The 24737-nt window shown below is 37.9% G+C and overlaps 1 protein-coding gene across 1 annotated transcript in view; it reads left to right on the plus strand.

The window, feature by feature from the left end:
• The window catches only part of FAM81B (family with sequence similarity 81 member B), a gene marked incomplete at its 5' end in the record, with an annotated part of 36305 nt that extends 17881 nt beyond the window's left edge, over positions 1-18424 (plus strand). Inside the window, 4 exons of the mRNA XM_045864267.3 lie at positions 6844-6950; positions 14492-14627; positions 16200-16395; positions 18091-18424. Of these exons, the coding sequence (XP_045720223.2) occupies positions 6844-6950; positions 14492-14627; positions 16200-16395; positions 18091-18224 (573 nt within the window). The remainder of the gene's footprint in view (positions 1-6843; positions 6951-14491; positions 14628-16199; positions 16396-18090) is intronic.
• Between the last annotated feature and the right edge of the window lie 6313 nt (positions 18425-24737).

A 24737-nucleotide genomic window follows, 5' to 3' on the forward strand; every position in this document is an offset into this window, starting at 1 on the left:
TGTCTGTATTATAGCTCATTTAACCAATCTCTCACAGATGGACATTCGGGCTATTTTTAATATTTCTCTCTTGCAAATCAATGCTGCAATGTATAACCTTGCACTTATGTCTGTGTGTGTGTGTGTGTGTGTAGGTATGTTTGTAGGTTCAACACCCAGAAGTGTGATTGTTGGGTCAAAGTACATGGTTGTTATTTTGAAAGATCTTGCTCTCTGTGGGGCTTTGACCATATTGCACAGCCACCAACAATATGTAAAATGTCCTATGTCCCCATCGCCTCACCAATGGTGTTGACTTTTGAATTTTACCATTCTTATAGGAAAAAGATAGCTATAGTCTCTATGTTTCACTTAGTCTCTCTTATTGTGAATGAGGTTCATATCTTCAAGAGCTATTTGTATTTCTTTTTCAGTGAGCTATCCGTTCATCTCTTTTATCCATTTCCCTATTGGTCTGTTTTCCTTTTTCTTCTCAATTTCTAGGAGCTCTTTATATGTTAGAGAGATGAGCCCTTCTCTATGATATGATCTGCAAATACATTTTCCCAGGTTGTCATCTTTTGACTCTTGGCATGCTTATGTGCTCTATTTGTAGCTAAATTTATCAGTTTTTTCTTTTTTGGCTTCTTTTAAGTCACACTTAGAAATTCCCCATACAAAGGCCTGAATTATTCATATTTTCTTCTAGCACTTTCATGGCTTTACTATTTATATTTAAATTCTTGATCCATTTGGAGTTTTTCTTAATAAGGTGTTTTAATTATTATTTTAATCAGTGAGGCCTTATAGTACTTTAATATTTTTAAATTTATTTCTTCATTTTAGAGAGAGAAGGGGAGAGAGAGTGTGCGTGTGAGTCGGGGGTGGGGAAGGGCAGAGGGAGACATTCTGGAGCAGTCTTCCCGCTGAGCACAGAGTCCAATGCAGGGCTCAGTCTCACGACCCATCTGATCATGACCTGAACAGAAACCAAGAGTCGGACACTTACCCAACAGAGCCACCCAGGTGCCCCAGTACTTTTAATACCTGGTACAGCAAGTCCCCTTCATTGCTTTCTTTTCTCCCTTTTCCTGGTGATAATTGTTTATTTTTGCATATGATTTTAAAATCAGTCTGGATAGTCTCAGCAAATAAATCAACAAACTCAATTTTAATTTTTATTGAAATCATGTTAAATGTATAAATTAAGTTTAGAATTGACAGAGTAGGGGCGCCTGGGTGGCTCAGTCTGTTAAACGTCTGCCTTAGACTCAGGCCAGGATCCACTGAGCCCTGCCGCTCCCCCTGCTTGTGCTCTCTCTCTCGCTCTCAAATAAATACATAAAATCTTTAGAATTGACAGAGTAGGGGCGCCTGGGTGGCTCAGTCTGTTAAACGTCTGCCTTAGACTCAGGTCAGGATCCACTGAGCCCTGCCGCTCCCCCTGCTTGTGCTCTCTCTCTCTCGCGCTCAAATAAATGCATAAAATCTTTAGAATTGACAGAGTGGTAATGCTGAGTGTTTTATCCAGGAACATCGCGTGCTTCCTGTTTGTGCAGGTTTGCTTTTATATCGTTCAAGAGTGGTTTCAAATTTTCCTCATGTTTGCATCATCTTCAGTGTATTTTGGGGTTTTGTTTTCTTTTTTCTTTTTAGTTTATTGTAATGAAGTTTCATTCTATCTTCTGACTAGTTGTTAGTTGTATATAATGAAGGCTGTATTAATTTTATATGCTACTAACTTAGCGAATTCTTCTCTTGATTATAGAAATTCTTCAGTTTTTTGCTGTTGTTGTTTTCCAGGCACACAATCATATGATTTTTCAATAATAAGTTTACTCATCTTTTCCCATTTTCTTTTTTTTTTTAAGATTTTATTTATTTATTTGAGACAGAGAGAATGAGAGACAGAGAGCACATGAGAGGGGGGAGGGTCAGAGAGAGAGGCAGACTCCCTGATGAGCAGGGAGCCCGATGTGGGACTCAATCCAGGGACTCCAGGATCATGACCTGAGCCGAAGGCAGTCGCTTAACCAACTGAGCCACCCAGGCGCCCCATCTTTTCCCATTTTCACACACATAATTTCTCTCTGTGTTCTAGTTGTTTTAATAACTCCAGTATGATATTAAATAGTAGCGAGGGGTTAGTGGTCATCCTGCTCTTGTTTCTGTTGTTAACAGAAATGCCCCCAGTGTTTTCCGCATGGTGAGAGAAGTTTCCTTAGTAAACATGTTTGGTGCACAGCTATTCCTATTTTACTGAGTTTTTGTTTTTAATTAAGAATGATTATTAATTTGGCAAATGCATTTTCAGCATTTGTGGAGATAATCATGTGAGTTTTCTCTTAAACTATACTAGCATAATTATTTGTATTAACATATTTCTTATTAAACAATTCGTTTTAAAAAATAAATTGCACTTTTATGATTTTTTTTAAGTTGTGATGCTGGATACTGTTTGCTGATATTTTATTTGAGAAGTTTTCATCAATGTTTATAAACAAGACTAGTCTTTTTGTGCAAACTTTTTCAGATTTTAGAATCAATGTTTTGCTCACTTCAAACAAATAGTTTGGAAGTTTCCCTTCTTTTTCTATGCTCTGAAATAGTTTAAAGGCATTGCAATGACCTATGCTTTAAAGATTTGGTAGTTTTGCCTCTGAAGCCATATGGGCCTACTCATTTAGTGGAAAGAAAAGACCTTTGATATCTTTGCTCAGTTTCTCCTGTGGAAATTGGTCTGTTTCAAGGCTCCATCTCTTCAAGGGTCTTGGAAAAAAGTACATTTTTCATCCAGATTTTGAAATTAATTTCCATAAAATTATGCAAAATACTTCTAGGATTGTTTTAATTCTTTCTGCTTTTATATTTTTCCCCCTGCCATTTTATTTGTGCTTTTTTCCCCTTTGATTAGTTAGTTGTGTCTTAACGATACTGATTTCTCTCCAATGAGCCAGTCTTTTTATGTATCTTTAAGTTCTGCTTCTATTTTGTTTTCCATGTATTCTCAGCAATTTAAGCTTTTGACTTTCCCTTTTTCCTTTTCCTGTGATTTGTTTTGCTGATCACTTTCTAACTTTTTGAATGATATATATTTGTAGTCTTTCTTTGTTTTACTGATATAAGCACTTTGACTCTGAATATTCCCTGAGCTTTAGTCTACTTCCCTGTATTCCCTAGGGTTGATACTGTGTTCTCATTATTGTTTCCTAGAATTCTGCAATTGTATATTACATTCTTCCTTTGACTGAACAGCTTAAGAGGGGTTGTTGTTTTCCCTGAGTTAAGGATTATTTGTTATCCTGGTATTCATTTTTAGTTTTATCTCATCATAATTGAAATTTTTATTGTATATACTAGTTTCAGTTTTTGGAATACCTTGAGGGCTTTATTTGGTGGCTGGATAGTAAAATTTTGTACATGTTCTAAAAAGAATATATTCTGTATTTTGGGGGCAAAAATTCAGTCAATATCTAAAAAATTGCTCAAATCAACAAACTCAAACCTATTGATTAGGGCTTTTGTATCCGTACTTATTTTTTTTGGTCTATTCTTCTGTCTTGGTTTGAGAGAGGTAAATTAAAATCTATAATTATTTGGCTTCCACTTCATCTATAATCTCAGCTTTGTGAATATTTTCACTACGTTAATTGGATCATACTTATAACTACTCTATCTTTTCTTCCTAATTTTAGTGTCTATGGGTTTTCTTTACGTTTAGACTGAGAAAAACTTTGTCTCTTACCTTTTCAAAGAAACAACTCTTGGATTTACATATCAATCCTATAATTTTTTCTTGCTTATTAATTTTTAATATTTGTGTATTAGTTTTCTATTGTCATAACAAATTACCACACACTTAGTGGTTTATAGCAACATAAATATATTATCTCATAGTTTTGCAGGTCAAAGCTAGAGTAGATCCCCTACTTAAGGTCTCACAAGACAGAAATCACGATATTAGTAGGGCTGTGTTCCTTTGAGGTGGCTCTGGGAATTAGTCCTCTTCCAGACTCATTTAAACTTTTGGCCAAATTCAGTTTCTTGTAATTATGTGACTGAGGTTCTTGCTGGCTGTCAGTTCGAGACTGACGTTCTTCCGGCTGCCAGCCTTCTTTCTCATGTCTTCCATGTGGCCTTTCTCCAGAACAGGCTAAGTCCATGCCATGCTTCAAATCTCTCTGACTCTAGCTGGAGAAATTTCTCTGCTTTTAGAGGCTCATGTGATTGAATTGGGCCCAACTGGATAAAACAGGATAATCTCCCTATTTCAAGGTCTGTAACCCTGCAAATCCTTTAGGCCATCTAACATATCATATTCACAAGTTCCAGGGATTAGGCTACGGACATATTAAAGGAGCCATTCCACCTACCACAATTTGTCAGTTTCTTCATTCTGCTTTCCCTTGGTCAGGTTTGTTATTCTTTTTAACCTTGTGAAATGAATGGTTCATTTATATAGCTTTATTCTGTTTTATATAATTATGGAAACATTTAATGCCACAAATTTACCTCTGATCATAGATGTGGCTGTGTCCTGTTGATATATAATGTTAATATCCTTTCCTAAGTAAATTGTAATTGCAGAGTTGAGTTATTCTTTGACACTAGAGTTAGTCCTTTGAGAAGCAAATTCCATAAAGGAATTGATATGCAAGAGATTAACTGGGGTGGGGGGTGCCTGGGTGGCTCTTGGTTTCCGCTCAGGTCATGATCTCATGGGTCATGGGATAGAGCCCCACAGTGGGCTCTGCACTCAGTGGGGAGCCTGCTTGAAGATTCTCTGTTTCTGCCCCCCCGCCAACCCACGTGCACGCTCTCTCTCAAGTAAATAAATAAATCTTAAAAAAAAAAAAAAGAAGAGATTAATTGAGGGGGAAAAAATCTGAAGGAAAATGAGGAGGTTCCTAGAAAAGATGGAGAGAGCCATCAGATTACAAAATAGGTCTGACTCCTGTGAAAGACAGAAAAGGAAGGCCCGAGACAGCCATTCTAACAGTTTGATCCAGTTCTTGGAACCAAAGTCACTCATCAAAGAAAAACTATTAAGACACTGGCTGGGAGCAGCCAATGGGAAGCATGGTATCCACACATGGTTATGCATTTTACACAGCAGTCAGGGCCCTTAGCCAGTTATGTTCCTCTGAGTAGGAGATCTGAGAGACACATTTCCATGTAAAACACTGGAATTAAACAACAGAATTAAAAGTGGTCACTTTACTCAAATGGTTAGGTTTTTCTTTCTTTATAGTTTTCGTATTAATTTCTAGTTTTCGTGCAGTGTAAAGTCATGATCTGTGTTTTTCCTGCTTTGTGGAATAGAGTTTTGGGGGGGTTTTTTTTTGGGGGGGGGCAGGGGCAGAGGGAGAAAGAGAGCCCTCGGGGCTTGACCTCATGACCCTGAGATCATGACCTGAGCTGAAATCAAGAGTCGGAAGCTTAACCCACTGAGCCACCCAGGCACCCCTACTTTGAGGTCTTTATAGTCACATGTCTGCTTAGTTGTTGCAAATGCTCACTGGGCACTGAGAAAGAATGAGTGCTTCTTGCTGTTCGCAAGTTAGATTGTTTGGTATATAAATCTACTAAATAAACTATATTTTTCATGTCTCCCCATATTTGTATTTATATTTCACTTATTTGACTTCTACTGGTCAAAGAGAAGTCACTTAAAATCATTAATATATCATCTCAGTTTATCTTTGTAATTCTACAGCTGTTACTTTTTAGTTCAATATATAATGTAAATAAAGGTTTAAAACTCTTTTCACTGGGGATTCTAGTCTTCATCTGTAAAAATGACCACCTTTGTCCCATTTAACATATTTTGCCTCGAATAACATTTTGTCTAACAATATTGTTCTGCCAACTTTCTTTTCCTTTGCTTTTGCCAGGGATATTTGCCTATTATTTTATGGTTAACAATTCTGCCTTGAAGTATACCTCCTCTAAATAGCTGGTTTTAAGCGTATCTCCTATAAATAGCCATTCATGAGCTACTGGATGCCCACCAAACATTTATCTATTCAAACCCTTCTGTTATTCATCTCTTTGGGAACTTAGATTTTGTTAACTGTCCACTCTCCTCCATGTGACTGTCGGTCTCAGGAGTTGAATTCTGTTTGGCCAAAGCCCATTGTATAGTTTAATTCCCCTGGACAGTGATTATTAGCGTAGTCATGACTATGTGCTGCGATTCTGTTCTATTTTCCAATCCAGTCCTTTTACCTGAAGGAACTTCCTCACTGTTTCTGGCTATGTGGAAGGCACTCTTATCCTAATTTCCAGAAATGGAACTTGTTTTCTCCTATCTTTATATGCCCTAAAGTCATTTCACTTGGAATTCACTTGTGCTCAAGTCGGACTCCTCCCTGGAAATTCCTGAAGCCTAATTTTAGGCCACTCATGCATTTTCCTCAGAGTCTAATTAATTGTGCATTTAAACGTTTATTCAATAAGTATTTGGTGAGTATTTACCATTGGCCATCTAATGTGCACTAAGGCTATAATGGTGATAGAGGATATCTAGTGACTTACATTTTAATTGGGGAAAAAGTAAAGAAATGATTAAAATTAACAAATTGGTAAACTAATATCAATTCTATGTTTTTGTTATATCATTAGGTAGCCTATTATCAAAAGGAATATTATAGCTAGCAGAATGGAACACTTGCCTATAAATCTTTCCCTGAAGATTTTTCTGTAACTATTGAATCATTCCTTTAGAAAAAATCATTTTCAAATGCAAATATGCTTTAGGCTCAAGTCTGTTTCTTGGCTCGTTTAGGAATAAAGTATAATTAATGTAAGTGCCAGTGATTTTGTTCACACACACACACAAGCTCCCTTTTGTACTTTCATTAGGTAATGCAGCTCCTAGGAAAGATTGAGGCTTCCAGTTCTGAGCAAATCTCAAATTTAAAGATGGTCCAGGGAGATTATCGCCATGAAATGAACCTTTTGGAGTTCAAGTAAGTGAACGGAAGACTTTTTAATTCTGTTAAGTACATTTGAAAAGGTTTTGCCTAATGAAAGTATTGGCATCAAATGAAAACCCATCCCAGGAATTTGAAACTGGCCAAGACATAAAGCAACAAACCGATGGAGAGAATACTCTACACTAAAGCCACGCATACAATATTCATAATAAAGGAAATGAAATATGAGGGGAGGTGGGTGGGGGGGGATGGGTGAAACAGGTGATGGGGATCAAGGGGGGCACTGGGTGAGCACCAGGTGTTGTATGGAAGAGCGGACTCACTGTGTCGTACGCCTGAAACTAATATTACACCGTATGTTAACTAACTGGAATTTAAATAAAAAGTTAACAAAAGGAAATATGAATATTAATTTTGTCATTCTCTTTGCATATTGCAACTGAACTGATATATAGCCTGACCTTTTCTATAGAGTAATTTTAACTTATCATCAATTCTATATTAAAATGCTTCGATGTAACGCACTTCCCTGAATATACATCGATTCCACAAGACCATCCAATAATTTTTAAAATAACTTTGATTTACAAGCTTTGCTTTTCAAATTTCTTCTAAGATTCTCTACTTGCTCCTTTACATTCTCCCTTTTTTAAGACTGGTCTCTGTCCCATCTTCACTGAGTTTCCCCCTATGCAATAGAGAAGAGTAAAGGAGACAACACTCCACAAACATTCCAATTACTGGCCTCCTGATTCCCAAATCCTCCTTTCATAAGTGACCACCATTTCCTGGAGTCCTGGTGCAGGCAGAGGAAAATTCTAGTCACTTGGAAGATACCACCTTACTGCCCCTTTTCACCTTGTTCTTTTTCCTGTCTGTTCCACATCACCTGGGTTTAATGACTTGGTCAAATCCAGTATGCTGAATATAATCTTCTTGCTCCCTTTACCCCATCTTTACAGTACACTTCATTAAATCTAAGTGTCACTGATTATAAGACATACCATTATCATGATTTTTTTTACCTCTAAAACATGATGCTAACAATTAAACCATAGCATACCATCATTTTCAAGACACCTCTCGATTTCAGAGATGTTAAATTGGGAAATAGGTGTGTTCTAGAAATTGATGAAAAACTGTAGTCACCATTCAAAGAAGTAAATGTCTTGAGTAAAGAGAAAATACCCACTCTGAAAAAGCATGTCTAGGTGCTTAAATTCCAGCACACTGAAGATGCTCAGAAATATCTGAGTGGTGCTTGATCTAATCCCTTTAGCTTAGAATTAAATAAAATTAAATAAAGTGTCCAAAGGAGAAGGAGAAAAGTAAACTATTTCTAGAAGTACACTGTAAGAACTGATTTTACTTGGAGAGAAAGGGGATTAATAATCTGGAATGGAATACTGGCTTAAAGGAATGAAGTGTATTACCAAACAGCAAATCAAGAAAAAGGAAAGGTTTGAGAACTAGGGTTAACTGCCTTATTGATGGTGTGGCGTGCTTTTTCCATCTTCAGTCCTGTAAAAAATTGGCTTATAGATAAGTCATCTAAATAGTTAAAAATGAATCTGGACACTTTTGTAATAATATAAACTTGAACTTTTTCTCACTTGAAATAAAAAAGTCTTAAAATTTCATTAGTATTACAATAGGTAATGCTGAATTTATAAACCAAAAAATTCCACAGGCAAATACTTATGAGCTCTAATAATTCATTGAAATACACAATTGACTTTTTTATTTAAATCTTCAACATTTTTTTTAAATTAAAAAGTAACAAAATAAAACAAAGATGGAAAAAAAAGTCTTCATCTCAGCTTCCTAATGTAACCAATGCTAACACCAAGGATGTGTCCTGCCTTACTTTCCTCCCTGTTAATATAAATATCTAACAGAAAAAGGATGTTTATACATATTATATATATCACATATGTATAGAGCATGGCTTTTAAAAATACATCCTATTCACATTACTCAATAATTTGCTTTTTTACAGTATATCTTAGTTATCTCTCTAGATCAGTGAATATTATTCTAACATTTTTAATAGTTGCATAATATTTAAACTTACAGATATGCTATAATTAATTCAACCATTTATCATATTGATGAATAGATTCTTCCAGTTTCCAGCTACCACAAACAAACAAAAAAAATATTGTGTGTATATATCCTTAAATATTCTTAAATGTAGATGTTTTTATTTCTACAGGCAAGATTCTTAGGTCAAAGAGCTTATTTATTAATTTTTATAAATTTCTTTTTTTTTAATGTAGCAATTCACACTTCCACCAGCAATATATGAGGAGGCCTTTCTCTACATTCTTACCAATACTTGATTTTTTTTTAATATTTGCCAATTAAAGGATGAAGATTGCATCTTTTATTTTCATTTGCATTCCCTTCATCATTTGAATTTCCTTTTCTGTGAATTGCCCATTCTTATCATTTGAGGGATTCCTTCAAGTTAGGGATATTAACCCTTTGACTGAGATATGTATTGCAAATATATTTTCCTCAAAGAGAAAGTAAGTGGGTAAGGCTTTCTTTTTTTTCTTTTCCATTCACAGCATATCTCAAATTAAAATGAATGAGGTAGAGTTGTTGGTTTTTTTTTTATTTTTTAAGAAACAACTGTCTCTGAATAAAGGGATTAAAAGCATTTTAAGGACAATCAAATGTATGTTTAATTGAACAATTTTACCATTTAGAAACTTTAACAATTTTCAAGTTTAATGGTCAATTAAACATATATCTTATATAGATAACATAAAAGCCCCAATGCTGTCTATGGTTTTTTAGTGATTTCCTGGGCCTCTGGCACTGATCACTAGAAATGACAAAGGAGACACGCTGGCTCTTTCATCTGAACCCCCGCATTGAGCTTTCTTTTTCTAGAAGGGTCTTAGATGTTCAGCTAAGTCAGGTCCTAAGTCAACAACTTAGTGCTTATAGAGTGAGAGTCTTAATCATCATAAAATACAGCTATCTTTTCGTAAGGGTTTGGCAGGGGAAGTACCAACCATTCACTCCCTAGATAGTTCTTGCTGCTGACAATGTGTAATTGACAGTGATTTGTAAGAAAAGAAAAATCATTCGATCAACGGAGCAAATGCATAGACTCAAATCTCCCCACACAGCTTTGAAAATGCTACCACAGTATTAAATTACAAACTATTCAAGTCAAGGATATGTCTCATCCACCTCTGTATTCTCAGCACACAGCACATTCAGACACAAATAGAAGCCAAGGAATGAATGAATGAGTGAATATTTTGAGAACCAATAATATGTAAGTTGTGTTTTGGAATATTCAAAGACAAAATCACAGCCACATATAGTTGGGGGGAAAATCCATAAATAAGTTAAAAGCTAAACACAGGTAAAGTAAAAGTTAAGACAATGTTAAAAGAGATATATCAGTAGGAGGAAATAATAAATATACTAATTGTTATTTATAAATATCTACCAATCACAAAGTGATCAAGATATTCAGGTGCATCCAGCTCTTATCCCCATTTTGGTGATGGGGAAACACAATCATGGAAATTAAATAATTTGCCCAAAGTCACATACTTAGAAAGTGTCTGACTCCAAATCTCAGGTTATTTTACCCATCTATGACACATCTATCTCACAATTCCAACAATTAGTAAACTAACTGTGCTACAGAAATTTAGGGAATGGAAAGATCACATCTGCTTGAAACTATGAAGTTATGAGGCTATGAAGGTATTGGGATTTAAGCTCAAGTACAATATGGAATGATAAAAGTTTTCCTATCAGCATGGAGTTGGAGTTGCTCTTTATTAGTGTCACTAATTAGAAATCACAGGACCTAAAGAAGAAATTAGTTTAAGGATATAGGTACAAATTTAGTAGGAAATAATGTTTCTTGGAATTAATTTCTTTCTTCTAAACATGAAACTTAAAATCTTAGATTCAATCTCCAAAGACTGACTTTGTTAAAGCCACTATCTGAATTCTTGAGAGCCTGTTAATGGTTAAGAGTGTCCAAGAATTTAAACTTTTCATGTCTTCCAGAAAAGTTCACTTACTGAATGCAAGACAGTGAGTTTGAGACATAAGTGAACCAGTTAAAAAAAAAAAAAAAAAAGGCCCAGAATGGGGCTGTGTCCTCATTCTATGTCTACCATAACCGCAGTGATCACTAGGATGACACAGCTGCAAGCCCCCCGGTCTCCTTCGCCATTTGTATTCACCACAGCTATCTGCTAGGTCTATAGATCCCCGCTAAATTTTATTTTACCCTTTTGTAACTTTCTCCCTTATTATTGCCCTTGGTATGTATATTAACTTGATTCCACCAATATAAAACTTTTGTAAAAACTGTATCTCATATTATCCTAGTAAGGTCTCTGGCCATAATTTAAAAGTCTGACTTTTGTGTTTTTTGAAAAAGGAAAAAAAGAAAAAGAAAAAGCTCTCTATCCATCCATTCATCTACCTACTTCCCTCCCTTCTTACCTATCTTCCTATCTATATCTACCTACATCTGATAGAAATACTACCATAACTATTGGGATAGAGGATCTGGGAACTGAAATGTGAATGTCACCCAAGATAAATTCATCCTGTTGAGATTTTAACTGTAAATTCTGTAATTCAGAGAAATGTAATTCTTTCATGGAAAATCACGTCCACTATATTAGGGGAAAGTCTAAGGAAAGAAAGAGATTTATGCAAACCTTTATTATAGCTTATCCTTTTTATCTTTTAAGAAGAATGCTTTTTAAAAAATGCTTTCATATTTTCATAAACTACCCAGAGTCTGACTTTTGATGGTTACCAGGAAAGTGTGTCTCCAACTGCAGGCAAAACCTTGGAGTAAAATGATCATAAGTAGTAAGTCATACTTTATGACTTTATTTTAATTTCAGAATTCTAATTACTGATATGTGCTTCTAAAGTTATTACTTGGACACATTTAACAGTTCCCTGGTGTTCAGAGGGATGTTAATACTGTATCAGTAATGAGAGTAAATGCTCTCATTTATATACACAGTAAAGGTGAACAGTGAAGGCTGGATTCCCAACTGCAAAGCTACCTCTTGATTATCTGGGGATTTACTGTCTCTCCTAACCGTCACTATTAATTAGTATTTCCACCAGAGATAGGAAAGGGAACGTGAAAACTGAAGATCAGATCTCTAAATATCTCGGCAAGTATATGATTTGTTATTTGTGAACAGCCTTAATAAAAGGTACTGAATGAGAAAGAATGAATCATTTATCCATTTATTCACCTATTCATTAAGCACTTCCTATATTCCAGCCATTGTTCACCACCATGAACAAAGAAAAATGCTTTCGTGGAGCTTACGTTCTAGTGAAGCAGACAACATATCACATGGTGATAAGCATTTTGGAGAACAATAAAGGAATAGGGAGAGTCTGACGGGGAAAATGAAACCTTTTGTTGTTTTAAGTGTGGTTTAAAAAAAGTCCTTTGTTAAGGTGGTAAGTGGTACTTGAATAGAAATCTGAATGAAATGAGGGCAGGAGCCATTGTGTGTTCTAAGGAGGAGTGTTCCAGACATAGGAAACAGTTGGCTAAAACGAGGTTGTCCACGTATCAGCTGGGAACATATTTGTCTAAGACCCTTCCGCTGTTAGCCAGTAGCTTAGGTGTTTGGAAATCGTGATGGGATTAAGAACACGAAGAGTGGCCAAAGGTATCTTCTTCATTGTTGAAGTCCTCACCCGAATCAAGGTATGCATTCTATGTGAAAAATCTCTCTCTCCGATCAAAAAATGTGGTAATTCACGGAGATGAAGATTCCCATTCCTTGATTTCATCATCTAAGTGCTGGTTTCTCAACGTGGGCACATTGGCATTTTGGCTGGATAATTCTTTACAATGAGGCTGTCCTGTGCACTGTAGGATGTTTAGCAGTATTTCCGGCCTCTACCCACTACATGTCAGTAGCATCTCCAAGTTGTGACAACCAAAAATGTCTCTGTACATTGTTGGATGCCCACTGGTCTAAATAGAAATGAAAATGGCCTCTTATAACCAGTCTTTTCCAAATATTATCTCAAACACTTTTTCAGGGAAGCTAAAGAAGCATACACATGCAATATATGTCCAGCATGTGTTAAGCAGTGTCCAGTGATAAATATCACAAACTCAATTATCTGCGTATAATTTGTCCTGAAAATGTTACAGCAATGATTATTTCAAGCCACCCACTCGTAAGGTAGTCTGAATATTTTCAATAGCAAACAACATGCATTGCGCCTGCCTATCTAATACACTGCCTATTCTAAAAGGCAATTTGAAATCAACATCTTACTACAAGCAAGTCGCATGCAGAAAACATACAGAGACCCCTCGCCAGCCCCCACCCTCATCCCACCCCTTCTCAGACCCGGAGTTCTCAGTCATGCCAGCTGTGGATTCTCCTTTCTACTCACACCCTCAGCCACTCTACAGTGACTTTTCAAATTGATGATATATGATTCCAATCCTTTACTCTCTATAATAACACCCACTTCCACTTTTAAAAACCCTTCATTCCGTTAATATTCCTATGGTGCATCATTTTGCTGTCAGCAGTCGCTTCCATCACCTTAGCCTGTTACAACTGATTTTGCTCAGTACCTCTTCAAGCCCTCCCTGCACCCCACCCCTCCAAGAATCCACAGAGACCCACAGGAAGTGACGGAGCCTTTATTGAAGTTTCACCTGAGACAGAAAAGACAACCGAGGATGGTCTCCCATGGACACTCTGCTTTCCCAAAGTCCTCTTGGGCTCTCTTCCAGCTCCCTTCCCCACTCCCTCTCTGTGACTTTTCTCTGGCCCAGATCCTCCCCCAGCCGGGAAGTGACCCATGTAGAACAGGGATTCCCCAAACTACCAACCTTAGCCAAACCTCCCCACTACTAAGAATGATTTGCACACTTCCTACTAATTTTAACAAAAATATATATTTTTGACATGTGATTATATGCTATTTAAATTTCAGCGTATATAAAGTTTAGATTAGACCACAACCATGTTCTTTATTTGCTTATAAGTCAGCCATGCTTATTTGTATCGTATGTGGTTGCTTTCCCACTGCAATGGCAGCACTGAGTCGTTCTAGAACAGAGAGGTTGCCACGGAGACCATATGGCCCACAATGCCTTAAATATTTACTACCTGACCCTTTATAGAAACAGTTTGCTGACCCCTACCACAGAGGGAGAGCCCCGTCCCAAGTGACTTAGCGCAGTGTTTCTTCCACTTACACAATGCACACCGGGCCCTAAGAGGAAATCTGCATGGAGGACGCATGTGTTTCTGTGTGTCTATGTGTCTGTCACTGTGTATATGTGTATTTTAAGGTATAAGGAGGGGTGTTGGCAGCAGCTGGGTTGAATGCAAGCTGAGGGCAGGAACCCAGAATGTGCCGCCTTACCCCCCACCTCCCACATCAAACCATAGGTACTTGCTAGATATCTTGAGCCTTATCATCTGAAAAAAAAACTGCAGCGCTTCTCAGCATTAAATTTTGGTTTTGTGTTTAAATTTACCTATTAAAGTAGAAACATTTTCCCCCCTCAGATTTAATTCACTTTCAAATAATCTATATGAGGAAGTTGAGAACCATCAAAAATGGACAGAAAGCCGATTCATCACCTATGAAAAAGACCACCTTGGCCATATAAATCAATGTCTGAAGCTCCTACAGGAGAAACTGGTAAGGAGTTCTGTTCTTCATGAAGTAAACGGCTGCATGGTCATTGTCTGGATATTAGCAGTGCTCAAGGTTTTGAAAGTTTCATTGTGACATTCACAGTCACATTCACTTACCTTTCCTGCACCCAGGTAGGCATCGAGGGGCCTGCCTCTTGGTCCTGTGTGTTACTCTCCAACTCCATGATCCCATACCTCTGAGTGTGCTCTATCTATGACAGAATAACCTAAAGAGAGGTGTTGGTTTTTTTAAAAAAATACGGATTCCTGGTCCCAACCCAGAGCGGCATCAGACCCCGTGAGTCCTCCTCTGGGGATCTGTGCTTCCAGGCAAGCTCCCTGGGTGATGCTTGGACATAATAAAACCGAAAAGCTTCTGCCATAGACAAGTCGGTTTACCTCTCAGAAGATCCATTAGTAGACCAAAGGTTTTCAAAACTCCTTTTCCAGATCCAAACTTGTAGAGAACCCCCAGCTTTGAGGCAAGACTACCAGGATGGAGGGGAAATCCGTTCATGGCAAGTTCCCTTCCACTCCAGGCAGCTCAGCCAGCCAGCTGCTAGCCCCCACAGGACAGCAGCACAGGGCCATCTGTGTCACTGGGGACTGCCAGCCTTGCTGATGATTCAAATAAGATGTTTCTGGAACTTCAGGAGAGGGGCTTTAGGCAGCTGACAGAGACGGGAATCCAAGAGATGGAGATAACCATGACAGCTTTATCACTGATAAGGCTATTGAAGTCCGTGTGGTCTGATGTGCAGCCAAGAGGGCCTGCTAGTTCTCCTGGAGTTAGACTCATCCACCAGTTCTGGGCAGCACTAGGTGACCACAGGGTCACCTGCAGGCAGAAGCTTCCCACAAGTAAGAGAGAGGCTGGAGTCCACCTCCCTCAGGCAGGCAGGGCCAAAGACAGGAGAACCGAGGGGCTAAGTCAGTCTCCCCCAGCTCCTGCTTGCAAATTCCCTGTGGGGGGCGAGAAGGAGCAGAGCAGCTAATGAACCTTGGGCTGCCCATGAGTCCCCACCTCACTGCAATTAGAATCACTTGGAGAGTTTTTAAATTAGATAAATTCCTGAGCTCCACTGTGGACCAATTAAATCAGAGTTTCAGGGGGTGGTGTGATGGTCCAGGTGATATGAATAGACAACAGGGGTCAAGAATCACTATTCTAGCTGAACTCCGTCCACCTGGAGATAGGAAGCTTGATGGAGTATGGACACCTAACAGGAGCGTGTCCAAGGACGCTAGGTCAAGCAGTTTCTAAAATGCCTTCCTTGGCCACACCTCTTTAAACATTAGACTATAATTCCAAATCCTTAGGGCATTTCAGCAAGACCACAGCCCTTTCTTTTCTTTCTCCCATCACATGCAGAATTCTAGAAACTACAAACAAAGCCAAATAAAGGGATGAACTCACACTTGTGAACACAGTTTTAGATACAAAGGAACTTGGTGAGATTTTTCATGTTTAACATGGAAAAGTGTACTTGCTAAAAACATTCTCTAAGCTAACTCTCTAATACAAATCCATGTAAGTTTTCTTTTCTGCAATTTTATCACATGATATCTTTTATAGGAAAAGTCTGAAAATAAAATGGAAGAAAAATTACTGAAGCTTTCAAGCAAATTAGAGAATCTCATTAACACAGAGAAACAGGAAGCAGAACTAAGCAAAGTAAAGCATATAGAAAATAAACTGTCCAAAAAGATGAACCAACTGGAAAAGCACATCTGGGGCGAATTAGAGAAAATGCAGAGTGAATATCAATCAGGTGAGCAGACACCTTTGATTAAGAACACTAGCCCTTGCTTATCCAATCCCTCAGTGTTGTCTACTTTGAACTCATGGCCATGGATCAATCTTGTCATTATCGATATCCTTTTGTATTTAATCTGACTTTTCTAAATATCCCATAGAATGTCACTATACCATTGGAAGGTTACAAGGTAAACAAGCTCTCTTCCTTCATTCGGACTTCGCAGTGTCACAAGCTTGCCAAGGCTCTGAGTTGTTTTTATTTTTTGTTTTTTTTTTACTAAGATCGTAGAATCATAGAATTGTTAGACTTGCAAAGTCTTTGAGATCAAGACCTTACTTGTGGTAGATCATGACATTAGGACCTGAAATCAAATGTCCCTCATTGAATTGCAGGTAATGAGCCTGGACAGATGCCAGACTGGAGACCTGACCTTTAGAAGTGACAAAGAGAGATGAATTAACAGAGTCCAGTATAATGACTGCTTTTCTTTCTAAGGAAGCTAATGGCGGCAGTGGCAAGCTGAGCTAACATCAAAGAGGATCAATTTGAAAGGCTCATCTAATTTGTCAAAGGAAGGATATGGGATAGGTGCTATGGAGCAACCATCTGCCTTGACTCACAATCCTGACGGAATTACCAGGAACCAGAGGTTCCTTTATTAAAGAAAGAGCCATCTCATTTTCCGTCTTCTAGTTATCAAAAAATTCATGCAAGTTCTCCCAAATTTTGGTCCTGTACAGAGATACCTTGAAGGTGTCTCGGGAAGATATTAAGGTCTCATTCTGCCGGATGGTCCTAGCATATAAGTAAAATTTGCTGCCTGGAAATCTGACCCACACCACCCTTACCCCCCTCCCCCCATCTCCCACTACCAAATCAATATAATGAATTATCTGGCCAGGAATCGTATCTCAAACTTAAGTGACCCTTCTTTTAGGGCCCTGTTTTCTACCTTAGCACCAGAGGTTTAATTATATTCATTCCATTAGTATATCCCCAGGATGAGCTAAAGAGGAATTTGCAATCTCTGTTTCTTCATTTAACTAACCTGGAGTTCTAGCAAAGGGGAATTCCAAATTAATGGTGTGCTCCTTTACGCCTTTAACAAAAGTATGTTGAGAAATGACTATGTGAAATGCCCAATAAATAAGAAATGGGCTGTACCCTAAGAAGCTCGAGGCCTGGGAGGTCTGGGAGGTCTGGTAAGTAGCTTGAGTCATGATTGAGACTAGATTTGCATAAGAGAGAGACAAAACAGGGGGAACAGCTGGTGGCCACTCCTTAGGTCCTTCAACAGGTTACTTTCTGAGAAGTTTTAAAATCTTACCTGTGTTATCTTCAATTTGGTAACAAGAATGAAAAAAAAAGATCAAAATTTCTTATCAAAATGACACAGAGAGAAGAAAATACTTTAAATTTCTTTCTTGAAATATAGAACTATTTTGTTATGCAATATATTTGGGCAAGGAGGAGAGAAACTGAATTAAGTTTTCACAATGAAGCCAGACACAAGCTGAAACACTACTGATAATGCATCTTCATGACATATAAGAAATGGATTATTGTACATTTTTAGACTGGTCTTAATGGAATTTAATATGCTTTTAATTAAATGACCAATTATGGCAGAACTGCTGATTAGCAACTTTTGTTTTTTAAAAAAAGTTCCAATGCATTAAGTGTACCTATTCTCTTATCCTCTTCCAGGATTTAAATCAATTCATGACTCTCTCAGCTCCCTCCAACAAATACAGAAAACAAAGATGGATTTAGAGAAATATAAAGTACAGAAAGACCTAAAGAAATTACGGCGTAAGATAGTGGAACTCCAGGAGGTATAAAACGTTTCAGTCATCTTTTTCACCAGCCAATACAGTGGTTTGTTGGTAAAAGTTGGAAAGAAGTTAATATCCCTGGGGTGTTTACTGCTTCTTATATCTCTGTATTTCTTACCACCTTTTTAAGGAGATGAATGTACCAGAAAATCCAATAAAGCAAAGAAATTTATGATGTCTTCATTAATTTATTAATGAAAAAGTTAAGGAATTTTTTAGAGACATGACTTTTTGTATTTTTATTTGCCTACAAATAAAGAGCCGTCTACAAAATGTCCATCAATGAGTAAAGGGGCCTGGTGTAAACATAAAAGAAGGGCAGGAACTGCGGCAAACTGAAGACCACTTACCCTGTCTACAAAAAGACTAGCCAGCCTGTAGTTCTAGTTCATTATCAATATGTATGTAATCCATTAGTGCCCAAATTTTATTTTTCAAGAGAAACTAGAAATCAGGTTTTATATGAAACCATTTATAAGCATTAGCAACTAGTTCAAAATATTTACTCTATCTGTAGGGCAGATACAACTAGCAGGCTGCCAACCTGCAACTTCTGATCCAGAGATTTTTATCTTCTAACAATCCCAGTATTTATAGAAAGTCTAACCCATGCAGATAAAATTACTGATTCATTGTACTCAATATGTATCAGAGCTATGAGCAAGTCAGAGCCAACCATGCAAAATAAGAGAATACACCAGTTTCTATGAAAAACATCCAACATAATTCGATCTAGGGGCCAAATTCAAATTAGTTTTCTACAAAATTAAAATATTTCTAACTTTTCTAGATATAAATGTTAGGTGTAGAGCCTGGTATTGGGTAGTAAAGTCATTAAAAATAAAAATAAGCTATTCATGTCATACACTATCTGCTAGAACAAAGACTAATTTCTTTTTTTTTTTTTAAGATTTTATTTATTTATTTGACAGAGAGATGGCGAGAGCAGGAACACAAACGGGGGGAGTGGGAGAGGGAGAAGCAGGCTTCCCGTGGAGCAAGGAGCCTGATGTGGGGCTCGATCCCAGGACCCTGGGATCATGACCTGAGCCGAAGGCAGATGCTTAACAACTGAGCTACCCAGGCACCCCAAAGACTAATTTCTAATCACAGAGCTTTTGGTAACCTGGCAAGAGGACCGTTGTTTCAGACTTAGTCTCTTTCCTTGGTTTAGGAAGAAGTGACAACTTCTCCCCTAAGAAAGTACAAACTTACCTTCCAAATAAATTTTTGACCACTGTCCACCTAATTTTTTAGTTATATGATACCTCTCCATTTCTTTTTATTAATTTACATACAGCATCTTTGACTATATTGTAAAGGACTTTTTTTTTTTTAAGATTTTATTCATTTATTTGAGAGAGAGAGAGTGAGAGAGAGAGCACGAGAGGGGGGAGGCTCTGAGGGAGAAGCAGACTCCCTGCTGAGCAGGGAGCCTGATGCGGGACTTCAGGTCATGACCTGAGCTGAAGGCAGTCACTTAACTGACTGAGCCACCCAGGCACCTGCAAAGGATTTTCATAGCAGAATTTAAGAGTTTAAAATGCAGTAGCAAGTATTCTTTGCAATCAAGTATCACGCTAAGACAAAAGGCTAATATCTCAAGTAATCCTAAACTCTTAAAAGTGGACAAGAAAATAATAATAATGAACAGGCAAGTCATGGAAGAATACAATAAGAAATGAAGATATGAAAAGACATTCAACCTACTAAATACAAATTAAAGGAACCCTTAGGTACTATTTGCAGATCACCCAAAATTAAAGTACTCGACGAGGCTGTTGAGAAATGTGCATTCCTATATTACTGGTGAGCCTATAAATTGGTACAACGAGTAAGAGAGCAATTTGGAAACATCTATTAATATTTTAAAATGTATTTATTCTTTGACCCTGGAATTTTGCTATTCGAAATTTATATTACAAAAAAATTCAAAATTTATATTACACAGATTAAAGAACCTTTCAAAACGTGCAAAGATAAATGACCAAGGATACTCATTACAGCACCATTTGTTATAGTAAAAATAAAACAAAAAGCCTGAAAATAACCTAAATATTAGGAAGTGACTAAATTAATGATATCACCAGATAAAAATGCTCTCCAACCCTTAACACAAAAAGATATCCAAGATACACTGATAGGTGAAAAAAGCAAGTTGCAAGGCAACATGAATATGATCCCAATCATGTCAAAAAATATTTTGAAATATGTTAAACAGAATATGTATACCGTATAGTATGCAAAAAAGTAGGAATTTACAACAAACGTTAGCAGTGACTGGATTATGAAGAAATTTTTCTACATAAGAATATGTTTTTAGATTATAATATTTTTGTTTCCAGTAAAAATGTATTTTAAAAAATCACTACCACGCAAATATACTACTAGGCTGAAGCAGTAACTCTTTCTAATGAACCAAGTAAGTGGTTATAGGAAGGGTTAAATTAGAAATTCATAGAGACCAAGAGCCACATCATCTCATTCATACCCATTTTTTACTCTACAGTTCTTCTTTCCTTATAAGTAAAAATGCTCTAAATTGTAGTTCAAATAATAGTGTAGGATCAAGCCAAAGGCTTTGCAGAATGGATCTCTCTCATTGGTGGTGACAGGGTAGTACCATGTAGAAATGAATGTAATACCAGCGGGTAGGAGCGGAATCAAAGGGTCTTCTGTCAGTGTTCTTGCTTGGAATCCCAAGTTGGGGTGTTCACAGGTTTGCTTAGGCTCTAGATGACCAGAGAGCTATGCCTAGAGAGAAGGTGGATCGAGGTTTTGTAGGGCCTAAAGCTTATACAATTTTGATTTATTGTTCGTGATCTGTCCTGATGAATTGGCGCCAAAGTCTGTAGGAACATTCCTGAAAGCCACGGCTACTTCAGGACAGCCGCAACCTACCTCCATCCAGAAGTGATCATGAACAACAAAAACATATCCCTCTAACCCAAATATATCCCCAAGTCAACTTCTCTTTTGCTGGATCCAAAGATGGCCATAGCCACTCCGGGGGTACTTGATATCAACAGAAAGGGGAGTGGAGATAACGATCTTAATCAATGGTCTTATTGTCGTTAAAATGCCTTACTTCTGCAAATTTTCCATCAACCTTGTAAACACGTGGCTAGGGCTCAGTAAGTGAGGGGTCCTGGAGCTTGAGAGCTGTCATTTTGCCACAAATTCTGCTCTGGGCCTCCCTCCCTTTGTATATATTTTGCCATGGATCCAAAAAGATGACAAGGACAATCCCCCTAGAGAAGCTCAATATGCATGGCACTTTATTCTATATCAAACATCAACACCTAATCCCTTGGGAAATGTCAGACTTGTCTCCCACAAATACAGGAGGATGTTTGAACATCACAGAATCTGTAATGCAGATCCACCCCGTGGACTTGAGGCATATGTTAGATCATTTCTGAGAGTTCTCAGTTTAGGCACCAACACCATCTGAACAGGTTTGAATAGTCCAAGGGTCCTCTGCCTCCCAGTGTTTCCTGCCATTTCCTTCCTCTTGTCAAAACCTGCACTGACGGGTAAAAATCATATGAAATTATTTACACTAAGGACTAAATGGTAATGTTCAAAGGATTTTGCTTCTTCACTGAAGATGAAGGACAAATTCCTCACCTTATGCTACAAAGGTAAGCACTTTCTCAGTCCCATTGTGGGGTGGATATGATCACCACCGGACAGGAGAGCAATAAGGCCCAAGGTCAAAGAAAAAGCATCCCCAAAGTTGCCTGGACATTAGCAGCTTTCCCTTCTTCTACAGACACAAGTGTCTGCCTACTTCTATTGGTATCACCCATGATAGCAGTAAGCAGTACCCAAAAACACCAGGGGGAAACTTGATCTCTAATACATACATACACATACACAAACTTCTGTGAGATACTACTTTTTACATCTTTGCAGCCTCCATTCATTCAGGTGCTAGGCATTGGGAATACCATATCGAGCAAACTAAATATGGACCCTGCTCTTAGGGAACTTATAGGCTAGTGGAAAAGACCAATAATTAAACTTTCAAACACATGGGCAAGTAAAGAGTGTGATGGAGCACCTGAGAGAGGCATTTAGGAAAACATGGGAAATAAAGCAAAGGGGTCTTCCGGAAGAAGGGATATCTAAATTGAGACCTCTACAGTATAAGCAGACATTAGCCAAGGGAAAGGGCCATGGTTGGTAGAGGCCAGAGCTCAGGGAGATAGAGCAGCATGGGCAAAGGCCCAGAGGCCAAGAGAATGGAACACATGCCAGGAACTGCAAGATATGGTCAGAACCTAAAGGGTATGCCATAGGAGATCGGAGAGGTTTGAGGAGGTAAATAATGAAAAGAAGGCTGGAGAGATTAGGGAGAACAGGTTGTCTGATCACAAAGGGCTTTTAACTCTTGTTGAGGAACTTGGGCTTTATCTTCAAGACCCAGAGTAGCTTTGAAGGATTTTAAATAGGAGAGTGACATTATCAGATTTGCATTTTAGAGAGATCCCTCTGGCTGTAGCGTGGACAACAGATTACAGACACAGTGTGGGAAGCAAATTTGGATGGGAAAAGAGGGAGATGATGGAGAAGAATATAGATAATGAGCTCAGTTTTAAACTAATTGATTTTGAAGTATCAATGGGATGTCCAAGGGGAGGTATCCAGCAGTGATTGCAAAATATGACCTGGAGCATGAGAGAGATCTAAACTGAAGATCTAGCATGGAAATAGGACTTGGACTTATGGATGAAGAAGGAAGAGACCACCTGGGGTTGGGAGGGGTGGGAGTGAAGGACATGAAGATTACTGTCAGAAACAGAGACCATGGAAAATCCCTGAGGACAGAGAACACTGAGGGGACAGGCAAAGGAGGAACCTAGAAGTTTCTAGGTGACTGAGGACAGTGACAGCGAAGTAGGAGAGGAAGTATCATCTTTTGAGGATGTCAGTCTTCCCTGTGAGTTCCTGCTAGCAGATGGTACCAAGTTGGAGTTCTTCCAGTAATGCTTTCAGACCCAGCATTAAATCCCCACCTATTGAAGAGGACCCTGTCCAAAAGTGGGTACATCACACAATTCAGTAGGAGAACAGTTGTAAATGCTTTCCCCTTCCAGCCATTAAAAAAAAAAAAAAAATGTGTTGCATCTTCTCAGATGCAGAAAGGGTGCTGAGCTCTCCCAGGGAGAGGCAGAATTGTTGTCGGGAAAAATATTAGACTGTTTTGGCCCCTGCCCAGTTTGGCATTTCCCTCTCCAGATTAAGGTCACACTCATTTGTAGTAAAGATTTTTTATTTTAGATCTTTCCCTTAATATACAGTCATGAAATTTTCTAACTTCCTAGACTAAAATTTCCATAAACCCATTCCTTGGTTCTGCTACTTCATTTTCAGAAGCTATTTATACTGTGATAAACGGTGTGAGTAAAAAATGATTGATGTGATCAGCAGTATGTCAGAAACCAAGTCCTCTTTTACAGTCCCAAAAGACACAAACTGAGAAAACAGAAAAATAATTTAAACATCTATGCTGAGAAGTCTTGAGGAGTTTTGAGGTCTGACAGATCTTAGTTTGAAACCAGTGTGGCACCAGTGACTAGCTGCCTGACTTTGGATATGTTCTCTAACTTTGGAGTCTTAGTTTCCTCCCTTAAAATGGGGATAATAATATACCTACCTTGTTATCAAAGACTTCTCTAAGCACTTTACCTCGATTAACTCTTTTAATCCTCCAAAGAGATGTTTACTATTAAGGCGCAGAGAGATTAGGTAATTTTTGTGAGGTTACACCGCTAATCAGAGGTGCAGCCAGAATTTGAACTCATTAGTCCAGAAAAGAACTCTTAAACATTCTACTGTATTATTTCTCTAAATATATGTAGACCATCTAATGTAGTATCTGGTAAATAGTAGGTGTTGTGCTTGATAATTGGTACCGATTAGTAATAATAATAAACAGAGCTTTTAATTTTGATGGGAAAGACGAGTTCCATGGTACTCTTTCATCCAACTCTGATTCAGATTAGTGTCTAAAAATACTTGAGTTTATAAAGGTCCTTGCACTATGTATAAGAAGAAATACTTTGGTTTGCAATAATCTAGCACTGGACCAAAGCAAAAAGAAGTACAAAATATAGATTTCTCCTGGAACAAAACTATAAAGAGCAAGTATTCCTCTGCATTAAAAGCATTTCTTTCTCTTGTCTCTGGGGAGGGTGGCTAACATGTAAGAAACCTTATAGACATTGACTGGAGCGGGACAAGATGCTGATGCCAAGGTGCGGTGAAGCATATTTCCTCTGTAAGTTCTGGCCATCAAAGCAAACCCAAAAGCCATTATTATCAGGTCAAAGTCATTAGTATCCAACTGTCAGATGCTTTTCCAAAAAATAATGCACTGCTTTCACAAGGGAGACATTCAGGGATGGACTTCAAGTGTGTGGGGCCTTTTTGGAGACATGTGAATGGTGGTCGACAAACCTACTTCTGCAACTCAGAACAACTCCTATATCAAGGAATCTATCTAGTTCTTAT

Source organism: Mirounga angustirostris, unplaced genomic scaffold (genome assembly GCF_029215605.1).
Source record: "Mirounga angustirostris isolate CCGP_5_RB_7025 unplaced genomic scaffold, mMirAng1.0.hap1 SCAF_7, whole genome shotgun sequence".
Taxonomy (NCBI): Eukaryota; Metazoa; Chordata; class Mammalia; order Carnivora; family Phocidae; genus Mirounga; species Mirounga angustirostris.